The sequence below is a fragment of the Ambystoma mexicanum genome, chromosome 1q (genome assembly GCF_040938575.1).
Source record: "Ambystoma mexicanum isolate Mex_15411 chromosome 1q, UKY_AmexF1_1, whole genome shotgun sequence".
Taxonomy (NCBI): Eukaryota; Metazoa; Chordata; class Amphibia; order Caudata; family Ambystomatidae; genus Ambystoma; species Ambystoma mexicanum.
In genome coordinates this window covers 265,185,953-265,207,543 of record NC_090922.1, presented here as the reverse complement: position 1 = coordinate 265,207,543, position 21,591 = coordinate 265,185,953, and the positions used below count along the sequence as shown (strand labels likewise).

The following is a 21,591-nucleotide window of genomic DNA, read 5'->3' as shown; positions in this document are numbered from 1 at the left end:
TATGTTAGGTAATGATTGGAACCGGATCCATTTTTTTTTACAAAGTTCTGGATATGTATTCATGAAGTAAGCAGGGTTTGTTAATTTCCCCAAATACAAGCAAGAGGAACAGGTTCAGGGGAAAACCCCCGCAGCAAAAACTGAAGAGACCAAAAGTGTGACAAATCTTACTTTTTGCTGACAGCTTTCGAAACGGGATCAATTTATAGACAAAGCATGATTTGGCAATACTCTATAACGGATTAAAGGCTTGTCACAGAGTTTTAATGTGGAGTGATGTCACAAAATAAATGATGCATTGCAAAAAACCTAAGGTGAAATGATATACACATATACACATATCCAGTGCTCACACGCACTGTTTGACTCTCTCTATTCTCTCCACTGACTTGAACTTCGGTTCCCGAGGGCGTTCAACCTACTAGAGCCTTGAGACCATACCAATGGTACATAAGGCAATATATAAATGCAAAATAACATAACATAACATTAGTACGGTAGGATACATATGGCTCATCTCAACCGGGAGCTGGAAAATGGCAGCATATCATTGAAATGTATGAGAATTTAAAACACTGTGTTTATTAAGAAGAGTATCTCTGGTTTCTTCCTACCGGAACATTTAGAGAATGATCCTCAAATGTTCTATTGGTGCAAGGTCCAGTTACTTTTTAAAAAAGAATTGTTACGGGTGCGTGGAGTCAAACTCCAATCTGTGAATGTCTCTGCTCCCATACGTTGGGGTGCAGTAGCGAGTTTCTCATATCTTTTCCCTTTCTCGATATTTGGAGGCTTGAAGATTCTTTAATAGGACAATGATATGTATTCGCCGGGAAACCTGGAATCGGTTTCTTTCAGGAAATGATACATCGTGCTCCACAGCTGTTCGTAACTGATTTTAAATTGTTTTGGTTAACAATAAAAGTCTTTACAATGATTTAAGACTAATTAAATTAGGTAAAGAATTATTCAGCGCTGTTGGGACGTATTTACAAGCTGTTTTACCCAGTGTGAGTTTTGCTTCATGCTTCTGCATGTTTACTTAAGCTGTGTTGATCTATTTATTTAAAAAAAAATGATATTGTATGTTTCTTGTGAAGTCATTTCAAAACAATAACATTTTAATTGAATATTTGATTTTATCTGCTCAAAACATCTAATCTACCAAAGAGTGATGAGGGCCCACACATGACGTTTTTACATATGAATATGATGTTATTTAAATTAGTAATCCTACATGGAATGGATGTTTTAGTTTTTCACTTACCTTTTGAGATATCTCATCTTTAAATTGTACTTTGACTGAAACTCACAATTTATTTTGTCTATAATACACTGGGCATCTGACTCAAGGTGAGATGATGCGTCTGCAACAAACCCTCTCTACTTCTATGCAAAGATGAATACAATATTTGTATTGCAAGAAACATGAAAGGCTTTTTCTATTGCATTTGAAAATACTAAAATCACAATTGATGCAACTCGAACATGGTGGCACTGGCGGCTGAATACATTTGTTTATGTAAAAGCACATTGCTAAGACGAACATTGTGATGCTTATTACAACTTCAATTAATACATTGTCTAAAGCACAACGCAATCTCACTGCGTTAACAGTATTCAGCCAAAAACTATTGCGTGCTGTAATGAGCAAATGGAAATTGGTACCCAACTATACATGCAGCTACGTCCCTGATACTTGCGAAAACACAATTCACTTCTTATTTTCTCTCCTGCACATCTGAAAGCATGCGAGAGGCGGCCTGTACCTATCTTCGGGAATTGTTATATGTGTAATGTGAATTCTGCTGGGATTATTGTTATCAGACTGTTCATGATTTATCTCTGTGGGGGATCTCCCAATTTTTGAAAAATGCTCGGAGGTTAAGGAGGAAAGAGCTATACTATTGATAATAGCTCGATTGGTGAAAGCAATGCACAGTTGTGAATATTTTATAAATATATGCATTATTTGAAAATATATTGATTTGAAATTGTGTATCTTGAATTGTGATTTTACGTTTTCTAACCAAAATAAATGATTATACTACCACTACCTAATCTTGAGTATATCTCACTGCAAAATAACTGAAAAGGGGGAGGGGTTTGAGTTCTCTTAGCATCGTATATATATGCCAATCAAACGTAACCCCCAGGGAAATTCGAAAGATTTCTAGTTCCCTTTTGTTCAACAAGAAACATATCTCTTCATACAACATTATAGTGCAGGAAGAGTGTTCAGATACCGTGTATACCAAGCCATCACAACAGTGTTTCATCAGCATCAGAGCAAAGAGGCAATTGTTGGGTATCATGCAGTCAACAACTATCCACCTATAGCATAACACAGGACCTTGGATGAAATGGAAAGACAAACATGTTGTTCTGCCAAAAGCAGGGGGGTCTCCCAATGATGAGGAGTACATGGCCTGGCAGGAGTGGGCTGGCACAGCATGAGTCCCACTGTTACACACATGCCAATGCATGCCGCCTTGGCAGTGTGAGGCTCCACCACTCTGTTGCCAAGCTACAGACCTCACCACTTCAAGGGAGTTGCTTCTAAGATCCACTCCTCCTGGAAAAAATGGGTGTACGACTGACGGGCAAACCCGACACACCCAGATTACTAAAACTCTGCAAATGTATGGAAATATAGAATTCTAATAAACATTGGCAGAATTTTGAAATATTTCTCCAATGAGGCACAACTCTCATTGGTAGACTTTGAAATATCTTAATGAGTATTTGAGATACATAAGCATATGTCCAACCAATCGTTACTTTATCAATATCTTCAATCGTTTTTAAAGCTTATGCGTAGCTCATTAATATACAGAATCTCGTGGAAATATCAGAAGTCTTACCCAAGTACTCCTTGGTTTTGCTCATCGGATTACAGTATACCACTAAGTCAGACATCTCTCTGGCAACAGCATGCTTCACTTCAATGTCCGCCAATGCTCTCTGCTCAAAATCCTGGGTGCATGCAGAAACGTTCATCAATATGTGGCACCCTTCAAATTCATAACAAATATATAAGATTGCACTTGCATCATCACATTAAAAGAACATCACGAAAAGCAGCCCGTCCATAAGCGAAAGGGCATGCTGCATTGTGGAAGATGTTGGCATGCCAGACAGGAGCAGAACAGTGTCCATATCAAGGCAACGCCACAAATAATCCATATCAGGCCTGAAGAGCAAACATGTAATGTCAGGCTGGAGCAGTAGACAGTGCGTGTCAGGCAAGATCCAGAAAGCGTGAGTATCAGCAGGAGAAGCAATCAGTGCATGCCAGTTAGGAGAGAACAGCAATCAGTGCATATCGGATAGGAGGGAGCAGCAATCAGTGCACATCAGATAGGATGGAGCCGCAATCAGTGCATGTCAGGTAGGAGAGAGGAGTAATCCGTGCATGTCAGGTTGAGGGAGCAGCAATCAGTGCATGCCAGGTGAGAAGGATCAGCAATCAGTGCATTTTAGGTAGGAGGTAACAGTAATCAGTGCGTGTCAGGTTGAGGGAGCAGAAATCAGTGCATGTTTGGTAGCAATAACAGGAAGCACATGTCAGGCATGGACATGTCAAGCAAAAGCCATAGACTGCATCTGTTGTATCGAAGCAGCATACAGTGTAGTTCATGTTGGAGTTGAAAACAAGGATGTCAAGCAGAAACAGCAGAACATGCATGTCAGTCAGAGCATAATGCAATTCATGTCAGGAATGATTTCTGCCAAAAATTACAACATTGCATGTGAACGTCTCCGTTCTTATGGCTTCCTTTAATAGCTCAAATGTTTTTGGGGTGATAAGAAAGTGGCGGCCATCTAACCTACATTAACCAAAATAACACAATCTCTGACCCAGACTCTGGGCTGGCCCAGCTCCTCCTCGTGTTAATACATAGTGGCAGCTGGGACTTGGTTTCTCTTCAAACTGGGAGGGTATGCATGGGAACTGCTTAGAGGATGATTGCAGGTTTTGTTTGCAAAGGTTTGTACTCAAAATGCAATTAAATAAGAGTACGGGGTCGGTCGGCAGTGTTTGGACACACTCATTGGCTACAAACAATGGGCAAACAACTAGTGCAGGTAACCATCTTTGCCTTTCTGAAGTAAGTTCACCAACACTGAATGCCAGGCATGAGAGCAGCCCTACTCCCATTGCAGGGACTGAAGCTTATGTGTATGTGTCGAGAAGGTATCACAATACCTGGCATTTAGACACATTCTAATCATTTCCTGGGACCAGACTAGCCAACGTTTGCACTGGTGCTAAACATTGAATAAGGTGTCTGATTTTTGTACTGTAACATACAAAGAATCAGATTTTGAACCTCATGCAAAGCTATGTGTTTCACATTTGAAAAATGGAGTAACAATTATTTGTTTTGGTGCCTTATTGCATTCACAGAAAAGAATGAAGACTCAGTATGTGCTTAGTTGTCTTACCTTGACTCAAAATGTCACGAAATAGAGTCCCAGCTACGTTTGGGGCAAGCTCTATTTGCTCTATTTCCTATCAAGCAGGAAGAAAAAAGGCCCAACCAGGACAGTCCATTGCAAATATCTTTAGGTAACATGGCTTGGGGCAAAACCTGTTTCCCTCATTCCGTGTTATACAAGCAGCAAAACTGGTGCTACGTGCATTTGGTTCATTTTTAGGAAGGCAGACATGTTGAATAACCTGTTCCCTGGTGTCACTGTGTAGAATCTCTACAGGCACATTCCATAAAAGAAAATAGGACACATGTCAATAGTTAACATTGTTGTTGCCACCAGAAGTAAAATCTGTTACAAGGCTGAGTCAGTCTCCATCACAGTCAATACGTCACTTTGCTGTGCAAGAAATTGGTGGCATTGCTGCATAATTTTAGCATAGCTCAAGATGTGGAGGTAACATTATTTGTCTGTTTATGCTTAAAAAAAGCTTTTGTCCTGTAAGTGAACGAATGTGCCATCACATCTGCTTCACTTGTGGGCCCACAAAATGCAGCGATGCCTCAAAGTGGGTCAGAAAGTGACTTAACATTGTGGGTGCTCACATTCACACCCACACTGTATGCATGGCAATTTTGCCCTCTGAAGAAGGTGCTGAGGTGAACTGATCTTCTTGAGAAGGTGTGAGTATCATGTCCTCCAAGCCCAATCTGGGGCAGTCAGAATCAAAGAAAACCTGAACCTGAACCTCTTCATCCTCTTAAGAACTAAAGGGATGACAGGAACCAGGAGGAATGCATATTGGGGTCAGAAAGCTCTCTCCACTAGAAAGGCACCTCCAATGACCTTTACAGAGGAAATTCCCTCAAACAGAAAATGTTGCACTTCCTGTTGTCCTTCAGTACAAAAGATTGAGTAGAATGGTTCTCCAAAGGTCGAATATCTCTGAAAGCAGCCCTGGACAAAGCTTCACGAGGTGGGAGATCACTGGTCAGGGCATCTGCCATCCCATCATCCAATATGGCCAGATGGGATGCTGAAACTGAGATGCTATGGTCCGGAAACCAGAACCAAAGCTGCATTGCCCTCCTTTTGAGGTAGTGCATGGCCACTTCATTGTCCATCAAGATAAAAATTCATATTTAATGTACTATGAAAATGTTTTAAGTGTCAGATTTCCGGGACCTAATGAATAGCAGCCTAGTGGCATAGGTGACCCTCATTCTTCTGAAACGTCCCAGACCCATGATCATTGTTGTTTTTGATAAGGTTAGTAACCTAAAGAGAGGCTGTTTAATGGGGTCGTTTAAATACCCTCCAGACTCTATTTTGTTGTAGACCACCAAGATCAGGAACATTTTCACCGGAATGGAAGGCAGTAAAGCCATGCATAAGTGCCAATATGATGGCCCGGAGCCAATGACAGCATTATTTTTGGTCAAAAAACGAAAATTACTTTTGTGTTTTTTATTTCTTTTTTAATAATGCGGGTGTAGAATCTCTGCACCTGTCCCCCACTTCTCCCTACCCTACCTTACACCCTTACCCCCGCCTATTTTATACTAAAGATGAAGAAATATTTAGCTGAAATTCAACCAAAAAAAACTCGGTAATTTCTACTTTGTAATTTTTGCATTCGGTTATTTCTACGCATACTGTACCAAAAGCACCTGACCCAGGACTAAAGTCTGCACACATGCATATCCCTAAGATGAGCACCTGAGACTTTCATACAGGCTTCTGTAAAAATCTGGAACTCTAGCCACTGTTGCCAGCATGGCTCCCCCGCCAAGGTGTTCTGAAGAGACTACCACTGAAGATCCTTCAGGACCCTCCCTGAAACTTGGTGGAGGTCTAACATCTCACCGGAAAACTGGGACCATTAACTGTGAAGCAAGGTACTGAAGAGAACACATTCTCAACTGAGCCTCAGCCGCCACCAAAATACAGGATGACTTTATCCCAAGAAGGTGGAGAAAGGCTGAAGCTGGCAGCATCCATGAGTTCTGGAGTAAGGTGCCCACCTGACAAATGATGTTAACTATTTCCTCTGGGGTAACAGCCTTCCAAACCTGAGTGTCTATGTCTGATGAGCTCTAGAAATTCACGGAAAAGCCCAAACATGCAGCAGCCGATAGGTGTCCTCAAGGTAGCCTGACACCTCCTCTGGCAAAAGACCCCAAATGAGCGAATCGTCCAGGTAGGGAAAGACCTGTATCACTGTCATCAACTTGGTGAAAACTCGGGGACAGAAATTAGCTTGAAAGGAAGCACCTGACCTGACAAAGGGTCATGAATCATGAATCTCAGGAACTTCCTGTACTTTAGGTAGATCGGTTCACATGCTGGTACGCATCTTGAACACCAGCGACACCAATAGGCTCTCACTCTGCAGAACCTGGAGAATCTCTTAAATGGTTACCATCCTGTATGCGTCCTTCCTATGGACCATTTTCAAGTCCCTGAGGTCCAGGATGGGATGTAGGGCTCCACCACTTTTTGGCACGAGAGGTACCGGGAGTATCACCCCAACCCATCCACAGAGGTAGGAACCATCTCCATGACCCTGTAGGCAAAATGTGAGGCTAGTTCCTCCTAGACTGCCAGCATCATATCTTGGAATAGAAGCAAAGGAAGTCTGTCCGTGGGTTTCTCGAGAAGGTTTAGGCAGTAGCCGTTCTTAACGATTTTCAAAACTTAACAGCCGTGTCAGCATTGAGGTGGAAGCTGTGCCCAGTGAGGCTTTGGAAGAAAGGCAAACATCTGATTTTTAAAATCCTCTCACTCCTCTCTAGTGGCATGCTTAGAAGATTAAAAGGAAACATGCCTTACTACATTTCAGAAGAATCCTCACTTTCATCCCACCTTGACCTGTGCTCTCGCTTCTTTTTTATGGGAGGAAGATGAATGATATGATATGAAGATTACTTATAACACGCTTAATACCCAGAGATTTCTAAGCACGGACCCAGGGATTGAACCTGTAGTGCTCTGTGTCCTCTTGCTTCCAAGGCGAGCACGTTGCCCTTAAGCTATCCTCCCGGGACTGGTGCAACTTGTTGTGGGAGTGGAAGTACTTGTTTAGCTTCTTATGTCTCCTATCCTCTCTTTGATTCCATTTCACAAGGGTAGGCTCTGCCATCTTATTTTTTAAATGTATTTAATAATTTGATTGAAATTAGCAACATCTTACATTACATTATTGTATCCAACAACCACTTGCCAGTATCATATTGTCAGTCAAAGGATACATAGTAAACATTACCCTACAATACCTGCCAACAACCGATCACCCCCCACCTCAATACACCTCTAACATTGCATGCAGCCGATACAGGTACCATGACATAAGTTTGACAGCAATGTTAAATTGGCGGGAATAAATGATCTGACATAGATAATGAATTCTTTACATTAATGCCCCAACCTTGGTCTTTTTGGAGCTGCATTCCCAACAGACTGAAACCTCGATGGAGTGAGACCAGGCATAATGGCGGAGCAAAAAAGTCTAAAGATTGTTCCAGAGAAGACACCATGAGAGTGGGTGGAAAAAATGGACTGAGGTAAAGGGCATGGTGTGCTCCAGTTATACATTGGTGAAATCATGTCTGGAGCTTAAGAAGCTGGACTTCAGAGATGATCGTTGTTGAGCTACACTATGCCCTCTGGTGAAAGTTTCTGAGAACTGGTGACGCTGGAACACCTAAGTAGAACAGTGTTGTAGTTCGTTTAGGGTGATTTTAACATGTGCAATTCCATCGCATGCGAAAGCTGCGAAAACGAAACTCTTGGAAAGCGTTTGTCGAACACGTTCATTGAGCGTGTAGAAAATGACTGTGAAAGAACAAATATAACGGATTTAGTCATGAAAAAAGAGTAGTTACCTAGTTCTGTCATGGCGTTGTGAGTGGACTGGGAGGAGATCGAGGGAAATTTCCGGACTCTGTTATTTTTGCCGAACTCTCGTGAGATTTCAGCAAAATAAAAATAAAACTTTAGAAACGACACAACCATTTAAGGAAATTCAAGTTATAGTCTTGTGAACCATGGCACCCAGCGAAACATTGCCTGCATTTGGCTGGGGTCAATAACAAAGGAACTGTCATTTAATGCATCCATAGATCATTGCGATCGGCTACAGGAATAGCATAATAGAAAAAGGCACATGTTCCGCTAGCTTCAGGGGCTGTCAAACAACCTTGTGTATCCCAAGGTCTTCCTGTTCCTTCCATCCACACCACTCATTGTTTGTCATTTACTGTCAGCAGGAACCAAGGGTGGGGGAAGACTGTACCCTCACCACACTCCATCCCCAGTCAAACTCAGATGAGGAGAAGACAATGCAATGCCTGACCTGCTGGCACGTGAAGAGGGACCTCCCTGGACTTTCACTGGCAGATCATTCAGTAGATGTCATTCATGTGCAACTAGGAGCAGATGGTGGAAGGAGGAGGAAGCCGCACTGCACCACTGGGAACACCGAAGCTGCTGTCAAACACTTCAGGTGAGATGGTGACCAGGGAGAAGAGCTATCCTCTGTTTCTACCCAGTGAAGGGCAGTTAGACATTAGGTTTATCGTAGTGGTTATATTCGACAACAGGCATTTGAACAATCCAATGATGCACAACAAGATAAAGGCAGACACAAAAGTGAACTAACTACACTCTGAACTACACACTTTAGGCCAGCAGTGCTTTCTTTGCCACTTTTACCATAATCAAGTTTCATTATCAACACAAGAAGAGAGCATGTTGGTACCTGCTTCTCTTTTATCCGCGAAATTTCCCAAACGTGCTGGTACCATCCGAAGAGCTCTTCCACTGTGTCAGTAGCAAAGTCTATAGCCGGGTCTTCATGGTCTTTTGGTTCAAGTGTGAGCACATAGGGCATCCCCGCCTTTCCATACTGGGATTTGGCTGAAAGATGGAAAGAGATAAACATTTTTAGTACACCTGGTAATGCTGCACACCCTCCACTTAGTGCATAAACAACCTATCCACTACTCCGTACACTCTGCCTATATTTTGTCTGCTCTACATTTATGGGGCACATCCTTCCTTTGCTTAGAGTACACACACACACCCCCACCCCCTACGCACCCCCGCCCCCCTCCTCGATCCTCCCTGTGGGCTTGACAAGGAATCTCACAGTTGAAGTAATGAGTACACAAATTGCAATACAAAGCCCTATTTGTTACTATACTACACTTGTAAGGATTTATATACACAACCTAATGGTGAGGATCCAAAGTATGTCCTGACCAATAAAAGGAAAGACATGGGTTCGACCATGTTGTAGTCTAATGTACTATTTCCTACTCTTCACTATCTCGATTGTAGGGATGTAAGCTAGCACATATTTCACCAACAGATGGTTACCCAAAGAATATAGGCTGCAAAACAACATTTTCACTGATTATAATGGCGAGGTCTTCACATGTACAGAAATAACAGGATACCAACAGCACCCCCACACACCCACACAAACATAAACATCCACTCACTTTGCCTCTCTCTATCTATCTCTCTCTCTCTCTCTCTCTAGTTCTGTCTCTCTGCCATATGTTTTTATGTTGTTCATCCTATGATTAAGACACATACATACTCACTCTCGGTTTCGAGCAGTGCCAATGTGTTCACCATGCTTGTGTGAGGAAACTGTGATGGCTTAAAAGTCTGGTTTGGTTTTCATGAACGTTTTCCCTTACCCACTGACCAAGGCATGTCCATTCTCTCTCCATATCACTGGACCTGCCACTTTTCAACACATTCCATCCTACTCGCTTCTGGCCACCTTCCCATCTTACTCTCTATTCCGAAGACCTGGCCCACCTGTTCCAACCCTCTGCATCACCCTACACCCAAGGCATTGCCAACACACCAGAGCCATGCATTCGTTTGTTGGGGTTTCTATTTCAGAGGTCCCAACTTTAGGATAGTTGCCCTACCTCCATGTTGTCCTAATACTCCAGTCTGTGATTTCCTTTGCCTCTCTAAAAGCATGGAAAATTGCAGTCTCCCTCTTTTTGGAAGGTTTGGTGTGCCCATCACCACAGCCTGAAAGCCCACTGCCACCCACCTCACTATGGAAACATTCCTTCACTATTATCTAGCCTGCCTTGCCATTGTGCGCTCAAACCCACTTGTTCATGCCTGTCTTGCTCCGTGGCAGCACAAGGTCATGCTACCTCCTGTCTTGTTGTTGCATCGAGGAACCAGCAGAGACTGACATGTGGCCATCTCCTGATCTTCCATTCGCTATTGTCTGATCATGATGCCACATCCCCTCACTGAGCCTCATGGTCTGTCCCAGGGGGAAGGATTTCAATAACATGATGCCTCTGGATACCTCTGAGTGAGGTGGATCAGTGACCCTTCCTGACCTGGGGACCTTGACTCTAACCTCTGCTCCAGGTTCCTGTGCAAACTTGGTCCTCTGGGTGAGATGGAGTTTCACTGCTCTTTTTTTCTTTTCTGAGCACCCATGCTCCCTGAACAGAAGTCCCCACATCAAATCATGTTCTTCCATCCTCAGGGTGTGCTCACCACCATAGATGAGAAGAGGAGGACCAGCTGGAGCCTCTGAGTGGTTTTGTGTGGTGGAACCCTGGGTCTCAAGAGAGTTATGACGTAGAAGCCCTGAGTGAGTGGGCAGAATGCTGCTGTGTGATGAAAGAAGTAGGAAAGGAATACCAACATGAGGACTATGCAGGCGAGGGGCGGACTTGCGAGGTGTTGGGCCCACCGGTCAGTGATGCATGAGGTGTTAGGAGCACTACTCTCAAGTTACTTATATGAAGCGTCTAGATCATCCCTGTAAAACCCGATGGGAGGTTATTCAAATACAGCATTGTGGGGAAAAGGAGGGCATTCTTCCTGTGCCCGATGAAGGTCGGTCCTATATTGTAACTCTTTTGGAAACTATCATACAAGTGAAAAGAGTAAAGGGTTTCAATGTATAAAAGTCCATAATATTGGCTTTGTCAATTACTGTTTCTTTAGAGCGTTAGATTTTAGTTTGTCTTCAAAGCCATATTTGATATGTAATTTAATAAATATTTCCCCCTATATAACAATTCTATCTTCATAAGTCTTCATAAGTAAAGCAAGGCTCTTAATTGGACACTAGAAAATACCAAAGTACAGCTGACATGAAATAGGCTTCTATGAAAATGCCTTCAATTTGGCATTAGTTGATTCACTACATAGACCCTGTCCCCCTTGCACATTTATACCTCCATTATGATGTGAGCTGCCACACAAGGTGTTGCTTATCTTTCATTTCCTTGGAACCTGACATGCAATGCAAATCAGCTTTCAAAGTGGGGCATATGGCAGGAATATGTTTTGTAAAATAACTATCCAGGGCATTTACATGTGTGAGTCTAGTAATGAGGGTGCATCTGGCGTCCCATTTCTTTCTATAACTTACTCATACTGCATGCTGAGCTCTGGTGATGATTTCCACCCTCCTGCTATCGCAGATGCATGGAATGTCACCAAACCCACAGACTGATGTCCCCTAAAATCAGAATACACTAGACCCCCCCTCTATCTCACCCCTCCAAACCCTCCTAAAAGTGCATAAACACAGTTAACTGCTTATGCTGAAGGAGTAGGCAGTCTTTATTAAAAGGCATCTTGAATTTTAAATCGCCATCAAATTACAGAGCTTCTTCTTAATATGTCTTAACACTCGAAAGTGAACTGGCATACTCTGTGTACTGCTCCGGCAGATGGTACAGTCAATGATAACATGCCTTTCTCTACAGGAGTGGGTGGGCTCTTCCCCGTCACCCTCACCTTAAAATGACCGCACCCCTTCCTAGACTCAGAGCGTTGATAAGCATGTACACTTGACTGACTAAAGATTAACATGCCCTCTCTACTCAACAGGATGATGGGGTGAGTCTTGGACTCTGCTACGCTTCCGTTGCCAGAGATTCCTTTTTCCCTATCCATCCTTTCCCGTTCCATCCTGCCAATTTTAACCAAAGGTCTCGAGGGCGCTTAAGGATACGTTTTTGTATGAAAGAGAATACCACCCCCCCTGATTTCTAGGGGTGTGCCCCCCAAAAACAGCTAGTGGGGTCTTCATTGTACATTAGACAAGCTGTTCAACTACCAAACCATACGAGGGCCTGTGGCAAAACAGTGCCCCACTTACCAAGACGAACATGTTTTTGCCAGAAATGTATTTCTTTCTTTTCCAGGGCCATCTTCTATTAAAAGAGACCGAAGCCTATTAGCTGCTCACACAGGAACACACATCTCTGTGCCCATCTTCTGTCTAGACACTTCACACATCACTGTTACTCTGGGATCCTATAAAGGACACAAATATTCACTGCACCACCCTATGAAATCTTTCTCCTCTGGATATCCTGTTCACACCCCAAACTCTAAATGACTCAAGCTGACCTTGTCCCCCAGCATGCACAATAGCACGAAGAATAGCTCAGGGGCAACGTGTTTGTCTTGGAAGCAAAACAACGCGGGACAACACAGGTTTGAATCCCGATCCCGCGCTTAGAAACCACTCGCTGGTATTAAGCGCATTATAAATGAACAAATAAAATAAATAAAATCCACTCACAAGCTGCTGGTCAGATGATCACACCAAAACTCTAAAATCTAGCAGGGTGGACAAGGAGCACGATACCATTTTTTTCCAGTCATATTTTAAAAAAATAAACACTCATTTCCTAAGATCTCAAAATGATGAGCTTCCTCTATTGCTTTGTGATAGCTCAAGTATAGGAACCTCAGTTCTGGTACATCGGGTCTTGTGGCTTGGTGGACCAGTATTGAAGAAAGAATTGATGCGAAAGTTGGCAAAGGTCTGATGCCCCACCACAATGTTGTCATCAAGCAGCTCCAGGGAGACAAGAACCTAGACGAGGATGCACCCCTCGTTGTAAAAGAACTTTATTTAAAATAAAGATTGTGTTCACTCCCAGTGGCATGCTTAAAGTGAAATTTGAAAGGCAGGGCCCACACTTTCATGAAATGTCTCTTGTATGAGCGGGCAAACGAGAACATCTTACATTTGATATTGCTTAGCCTCTTGCATACCAGCTTAAGAAAGAACTTTTATCCCATACGTGCATTACGTGTTAAGTACATTCCTGTGGTTTGCGTGAGACTTGTGGTGTACTACTAGAGATTTTGAAGAATTAGGTTTGACTTTAAAGTGGATATTTTATACTAGGATTGGACGTAGCGCCCTTCTGAGCATTGCTCTCGTTTCTGAACTGACGCACCATTGTAATGCCAGGAGACTGCTTCATTTTTAATCTCTCCTCAAGAAATCTCACTGATCTTCCCTGGTACTGCACTACTAATTATTGTATAAGTCCTCCTTTCGTAGAGCATTGTCTTTCAGTTATATATTTAATTTAATGTTCTAACATGATTCTATACTATCCTGTCACTCATCACCATTTTATAATCCACATATAAGTATTATTTCTTAAATGAATGCTTGTGATGACAGCAATTTAAGGACTAAAGTATTAAAATATATCAATGTCTATGGACAATTAATTTCTCACGTTTCTATCTTGATTCATGTCGTCTGACTGCCATAACACTAAAATGTTGCCACAAAGTTAGTGGAGCCTTGGCTGATTCATATCCACAGAAAGCACAGGTCTGATGGTTGATCTTTAGCTTGACCAGGAAAAATATTTCTGTTTTTACTCCATAGTTTTGAAAAATAACCTCTTTACCAGTTCAGGATTGACCAACTCTCGAAGATGGTTGAAGTTTTTTTGTTTGTTTAATAACAAGTTCGAACAGTGTCTCACTAAGGGCTGTCCCTCTCTCTCATATGGCGTGGACGTTTCCTACCTAGCTCCGGCGTCCCTAAATCCCACAGTGGCCACTATAGATCAGTAACCTCTACAATCTAAGTTCTGGCCGGCTAATAGGGAGGGCCTAAAGACAATCGCTTTACCCCTCTTACTCCCTCCAGCAATTCCTAGGTAGATCCCAGCCTAGGGCCCAAGAAGATGCAAACAGAGCTCAATCGGTGCTGCTTTTCAATCACCCGCGTCTCACTAGGTCTTGGCGTCTTGCACGCTTGCACTCTTCACCCTTTTGTTCTCTCCTTCCTCTCCCTTCAGTCTACTCTGCTCACTTCTTCTCCTCACACACTCCTCTTTCTCTCCATCTCCCCCCTCTATCCCTTGCTCTCTACTATTGCCCCCTCTCTGCTCTACTACTCTGCCCTTTTTACTCTACTACTCTCCACTCTCGTACTCTCCACTAACCTCTTCACTACACTACACTACTCTCCACCCCCTACTCTACTCTCCAGTCCACCCCTGACAGGGTCAAATCCTTGACCCTGCCACACCAATTAGAGATTTTCTGACTCCCTGCTGTGGACGGTTTCCTCAGTTGTGCACCAGATCGAAAGGTGCACGATCTGTAGGTCATTCTTGGCATGCTCTCCATTTTGGAAATCCTGATGGTTAAACCCATCAAAGGAACTGGCAATTTAGACGAGGAAGCCATTGCAACAGAAAAGACCAACGTTTTAGTGCAATCCATTCCTTTTTTGTCCAAATTAATCTGTTGTGCGAATGCCGAAGATTATGTATGTAGGACTGAAATAGACTCACATGTTTTACTCATCACCCTATGTTGCTGTAATACACTTGCATGTTTTACTAATCACCCAATGTTGCTGAAATACACTCACATGTTTTACTCATCACCCCATGTTGCTGAAATATACTTGCATGTTTTACTCATCACCCCATGTTGCTGAAATAGACTTGCATGTTTTACTCATCACCCAATGTTGCTGAAATACACTCACATATTTTAATCATAAACCCATGTTGCTGTACCGGAGCTATGCCCATCGGATTGCCATGCTAGAGACTTTATAATGGTTTTGTACTAAACACTTCATTCTCTGTTGGGATGAGGCTGCAGAGAAGAAAGGTCTCTATATTTCACTCATACAAACATGTATTTGAATGTCTTACTTTATATTAAACACACTGATAATTGATGTAACAATGCCTTCAGGTTGCATTTTTCCCCAAAGGTCTATAGATGTAATGTAAATGTTTCCTGGTTTTCCATCGTGCGAAGCATCATGGCTGCTTCTGTTCCCATGAACGATCTACACATGGAACATATTATTGCAACAAGTTGCAATGTCTTTGTGCTAGCCATGGGAAGGGAGCGGGCAGTGCAACCATGACTGTTACAATAAGGTCGGAGGATGACCTTTTTACAGAGAAATAAGTGAAAATATGATGGACAGGATTGCCCCAAACAAAGACGAGCTAATGTGTGATGATCTGCTTCTCACTCGCAATAGGCTGGTTACATACTAGACTGAAAGGTATCCATGAAAGTAGAGACCACAAAAGCGTCCAATGTTCCAAACAAATTACAATGTCTTTCCATCCTTCGAGGTCCATACTGCAACTATGTGATCGTGAAAACCACCCTCATGATCGATGATACCATAGTACCCTCTGCAAGATTAGCCTGAACACACACTTTGCATCAACTAACATCATAGCCAAACCAGATAGATGGAGGGCAGTTCCTTCATTCAGGGCTCTTCTTTGCCAATTACTTCATGGCCTCCACTTGCTACTCATTCTTTGCCCAACAATCTGGCCTTCGCTCGTCTTTGATTTACTGACTTAGAATTCATATGACTCCTGGCACTAGTTCACTGTAGCGTGAACATCCATTAACTTGGCCAATTTTCCATACAGGGGGTGGGGGCGTTTTCCCTGTCTTTATTCCCTTAGTCTCCAGAGGAGGTGACAGTCTGCCACAGATTGAATTCCCAATGCTTGGGCCACTTCTTGTTTCCCTGCTTAGAGCATTTTGGGAAATGCTACCTGTATGATCCTCTATCTAGGAAGGCTGGCATGACTGCTGGCTTAGGTGAGAGTGAAATCATGAAGCATCATATTTGTCCCTGGTCCACCAAAAAAACAATGGGCTGCTGCTGTAACTTCAGCACTGGAAAGGAACTAAAACAATGGGGAAGACTTGTCCCTACTGCGATCCTGAAATATATAATTGATTTAAAAACACCAATGCATATTCAGTGGTGAATAAAGCTAGATCTCTGATAGTTATGTTTGACTCTTTGAGCCCCCATCAAAAGTGGTGTGAAGCTGCCACCCACTTTGGTCTAAATCCCTTGGGTCTGGCTGCATCCTGTGGTGTGGGAACCATTTGAAGGAGAATCCGGACCAGACGTGGGCTCAACCTTCCTGGTTTCGTGATACCTAAAAGGCAGACAGACAGAGACAGAGACAGACAGACAGACAGACAGACACACACACACACACATCTAAGTGAAAGTTACCTTACTATTTTGGACTCCTGAAACCTGAGGAGGCATCTAACTTTTGTACAGTTTCCTGAGTATCACCCCTTTACAGAAACTAAACCCCAAACCACTGATATTCAGATTAATAAATCTGATGAGTATGAATTCAAACACTCATGAAAGATATCTAGCTTTAAAAAGGAAAGAAGAACAAGATACTTACCCCTGGTAACGTTCTTTCAACTGGATGTTCCTCCCACGTATTCCTCATCTTTGATATCTCCAATATCCAGATTGAGCTGCTTCGGAAAACATTTTCGGCAGAGGGCGCTGTGCGTCGATGCGGTCGTCTCGATGTCCTTTGAGGGCCTCCGTCTTGAGGATGATGTCATTAAAGATATATATAGCACGCTCAGCGCCCCTTGACTTCAGTTCTGTTTTTTCACATCATTCTTACAGTAAAACTACCAGCCTTAATGTAGTCTAAACCATACTAGACTCCAAAGCAGCGTAAACTGCAATAACATGGACATTCTACTTACTGCAGGGTAGGCTGGGAGGGGCAATGAGGAATACCAGTGAGGAACATCCAGTCGAAAGAACATTCCCAGGGGTAAGTAACTTGTTCTTGAATGGACTGTGTCCTCCCAACTATTCCTAATCTTGGATAGACTCCCAAAGCAGTATTAGTTTTGGGGGAGAGAGTTCAAACTTTATCATCAAGGGTTGTTGTGAACCGAAAGAAAGAAAGGTTTCCAAAAGCTTACATCCTGATTTACGGTGAAATCAAGGCAGTAATGCTTTGTAAAGGGGTGAATGGTAGACCCAGTGGCTGCCTCACAAATATGCTTTATTGGAACACCTCTTTGCAGAGCAGAAGAAGTAAACATGCTCCTAGTGGAATGGGCTCCGAAGCCTCCAGGGAGATCTTTCCCAGCTAGCCTACAGCATTCAGTAATAGCAAAAACGATCAATCCGGACAAGGTTTGCTTAGTTACAGCCTGTCCCAGTCTATGACCTGTGTATCCTATAAACAGTTGGTCTTCTATCCGAAACTCTTCCTGGGTCGAGTCTGTGTAGTCTCTCCCCATCCTTGCTAGGATGAGGAGTAGGATAAAAAGTAGGTAATACTACCTTTTGACCCAAATGAAAATCTGATATAATCTTAGGTAGGAAGGAAGGTTTGACCTTAAAGATGACCATGTCTTTATGAAAGTGCGTAAAAGGTGGTTTAGAAGATAGTGCCTGCAACTCACTCACCCTATGGGCTGATGTTAACTCTACCAACAAGATGGTTTTCAATGTTAGTATTCTTAAGGGACATGAATGGAGTGGTTCAAATGGTGCACTCATGAGAAACTTTAAAACAAGATTAAGGTCCCAAACCGGAACCTGAAAAGGAGATGGAGGGAACACATTAGTGAGTCTCTTTAGAAGTTGTATCACCAAAGGAATTTTTAAATATGTTTACTCAGATGAACGCTTGAAGATGAAAAGCGCTGCTAAATAACCTTTAATGGTTCCAACCTGGAGCCTCAGATTGGCCAAATGCAGCAGAAAAGATAACCCCTCTGGTGTTTTGCATAGAAAACGGTCCACGTTCTTATCCCTGCACCAGCTGCAGAATTTATTCCAACAGCAGCGGTAAAAAGACTTTGTTGCTGGCCTTCTGGCCGGAAGCAAAATCTCCATTACGTCATCCGGGAGGTCCCAATCCTTATATCTCTACCTCTCAGAAACCTTGCATGAACTTTGAGAGTCTTGACCTCTGAATAGAGTACCCGACCCTCCTCTCTTTTTGTGGAAGACGTACTGGAGGGCAGATGGACATGTCCGGAAGGTCCGGGTACCACTTCCTCCTGACCCAATCCGGGCAATTAGGATCATGGATTTCCTGAACTTTCTCAAGCTCCTGATCACGTGAGAAATGATGGGGACTGGAGGAAATGCGTACAGGAGTGGAAACTCCCAGTTCCCTAAGAACACGTCCCCTAGAGCTCCTCTTGGAGGAATTTCCCTGGATTAAAACAGCTTGCACTTGCACTTCTGGTTGACACTGGTCATGAACAGATCCACTTGAGGGGTTCCCCAAAGGGTGAAGATCTCTTGAAGGACTTACGGCGCTAGTTCCCACTCGTGGGAGACAGTGCTCTGCCTGCTCAGAGCATCCACCACTGTGCTCTCCTCTCCTGCTAGGTGAACTGCCAATAGAGAGATTCCTTCTTTTATTGCCCAGAACCTGAGCTGCATTGCCCCTCTGCACAGTGGTAGTGACCCTACTCCTCCTCTCTTGTTGGGGTAGTACATGGCCACTGTGTTGTCCATCATTATCAGGACAGTCTTTCCCCGTACAGAGGGCAGAAAAGCATTCAGCACAGTCTGAATACTCTCAGCTCCAAAAGATTGATGTGTAGTTTGGACTCCGATGGAGACCAACAACAGCTGATTGTCAGATCGTTGGCCTGGGCTCCCCACCCCGTGAGTGAGGCATCCGTCACTACAGTTATCTCTGCCCATGGTTGCCAAAAAGGTTCTCCCCTCAGAATGTTGTCTTTGCAGGCCCACCACAGGAGATCCTGTGCGACCCTGTTAGGAACCTGAAGTAGGTCTGACATGTTGCCCGAGAATTGAGAACATTGTGTTCTGAGAGCCCATTGAAGGCATCCCATTCTCAGATAAGCCTTTGGCACCAGGAAAATGCAGGATGCCATGAGGCTGAGCAACCTCAAGAATTCGAAGGCCCGGGAGATGCTGGGCACTCTGAAATTTGGTGACCATCTGCAGAATGTCTTGAGCCCTCACCTCGGGTGGTGAGGTCTTTCTTAAGTATGTATCCAGTACAGCCCCGATGAATTGGAGCTTTTGAGATGGTATCATATGGAATTTCTTGTAATTGAGGGAGTGGCCCAGTCTGTGGAGAGAGCGGCAGGTCACACTGAGATGATCCAGGACTTTAATGGGAGAACACACCCTGATCAGTCAATTGTCCAGGTAGGGTTAAACGTGAATCCCCCCTCTCCTGAGACTCGCTGCCACCACCACCATCAGTTTGGTGAAAACTCTCAGGGTGGAAGTCAGCCGGGATGGCAGAACTCGAAACCGATAATGAGAACCGCCAACTGCAAACCTCAAGTACTTTCTGTTTATGAGATGGATTGGCACATGAAAATAGCATCCTGAAGGTTAAATGACACCATCCAAAGAGAAAAGTGTGACCATCTTGAACTTGTCCTTACTGAGGAATTTGTTGAAGTATCTCAAGTCCAAGATAGGTCTCAGTCCTCCGTCCTTCTTGGGATCAGGAAATATGGAGAATACCATCCTTTGTTCCTCTCTGTTACAAGTACTAGCTCTATAGCACATTTCTCTCACAGGGTCAACATTTCCTGCACAAGGAACGGATCTGGAACCTTTAAAGAATGGCTTTCTGGTGGATGATTTTGAGGTCTCAAAATGATGTGGAGTCAGTAACCTTGGGCTATGGTTTCTAATGCCCATGCATCTAAAGTAATACCCCGCTATTCTTTCCGATGCTGAGACAGTCTGCCTCCCACCGGGGTGTCGTGAGTCAAGACCTCAGAGAGGTTTTGAGGTGGCTGAAGCCATGTTTGATTGTAAAGATGCTGCTGCTTGGGCGGGCTTTGCACCTCTCCCTCATCCACCACAAGGGAATCTTCTTTGACATCTTTGGCCAGCCATTACTCTCGCTCTTCCAATTGAGTAGTGGCGAAAGGATCTACCACTCCAAGATGGTCCATTGGGTGAAAGGGCTGAGGCTGCCTAAGAGCGGCACTAGAGACTTGTCTGCCACCTTCAAGGTCTGCAGCTTCTCAAGGCTTTTGTCAGCCTTGCTGCCAAAAAGATGAGACCTGTCAAAGGCATGTTAAGGAGTCTAGACTGCACGTCTGGTGCAAATTCAGACTTCCTTAACCACGCAAACCTGTGTATCACGGTGCTTGGCGCCATGGCTCTGCTGATACTGTCAGCAGAATCCAAACCTGTTTGTAGAGACTTACACATGGCCTCTTTGCCATCTTTTACAATGGCCAAAAAGCTGTCTCTTTCTTCCCCTTCGGGAATATATTCAGCCGCCCTTGGATGTACAGTCCCATAGGGTGTAGGTGAATTTAGCAAGGGCACATGTAGAGTTGGCTGATTTGAGAGCCATGCTCCCGGCAGAGAATACTTTCCTTGACCAGGCGTCTATACACTTATCATCCCGATCTGGTGGGATGGTCAGATAGGCAGCCTGCTCGGAGGTAGCTGTTGGTGCTTGCCCCACCAGGCTTTCTGGGGTAGGATGTTTAGACAAGTAGCTGGGTTCACTGCTTGACAGCCTATATTTCTTTGTCAAATTTGTATTGACTGTCAGACTTCATTCCGGTGCTTCCCAATTTGCACTTACTCTCTTTTGTAGAGCAACATGAAAAGGAAGGACCTTTGACCAGGATATTAGTGAGGTTATCCTGTGCGAACGGGGGGCAGGCCTGCTCCATCCCATGAAATCAGTGACCCTGGTCATCAATTGTCGGTAAGATGTATCTGCGTGATCATCTGGTTCTGGTTTGCCAAAATACAACTCTGGTGAGGTGTCCACCCCACTGGCTGCTTGTTAATTTTACAAGCATGTCCTGCAACCTATATTCCTCCGATATAAAGCTAGTTATCTGGTAAAACACTGTCCAAGACCTATCTGTAAATTTATAATCTATCTTCAGTTGAGCATTTTACCTACATTAGAGCACACGGGGAGGTGGAAAAAGATACCCCACGATAAGTGATTGTTCAGACTTTGTGGTCTGACAGTTGAGACTGCTCGCCATGTGTTGACACAG

General features: G+C 43.6%; 1 protein-coding gene across 2 annotated transcripts in view; it reads right to left on the bottom strand.

The window, feature by feature from the left end:
* PLCG2 (phospholipase C gamma 2) overlaps positions 1-21,591 on the bottom strand; it is a 953,330-nt gene that overhangs the window by 126,805 nt on the left and 804,934 nt on the right. For both annotated transcript variants that reach the window (XM_069638435.1, XM_069638443.1), the window contains exons 25-26: positions 9,197-9,354; positions 2,865-2,976 (exon numbers count right to left, since the gene is read on the bottom strand). In XM_069638435.1, coding sequence (XP_069494536.1) covers positions 2,865-2,976; positions 9,197-9,354 — 270 coding nt within the window. The remainder of the gene's footprint in view (positions 1-2,864; positions 2,977-9,196; positions 9,355-21,591) is intronic.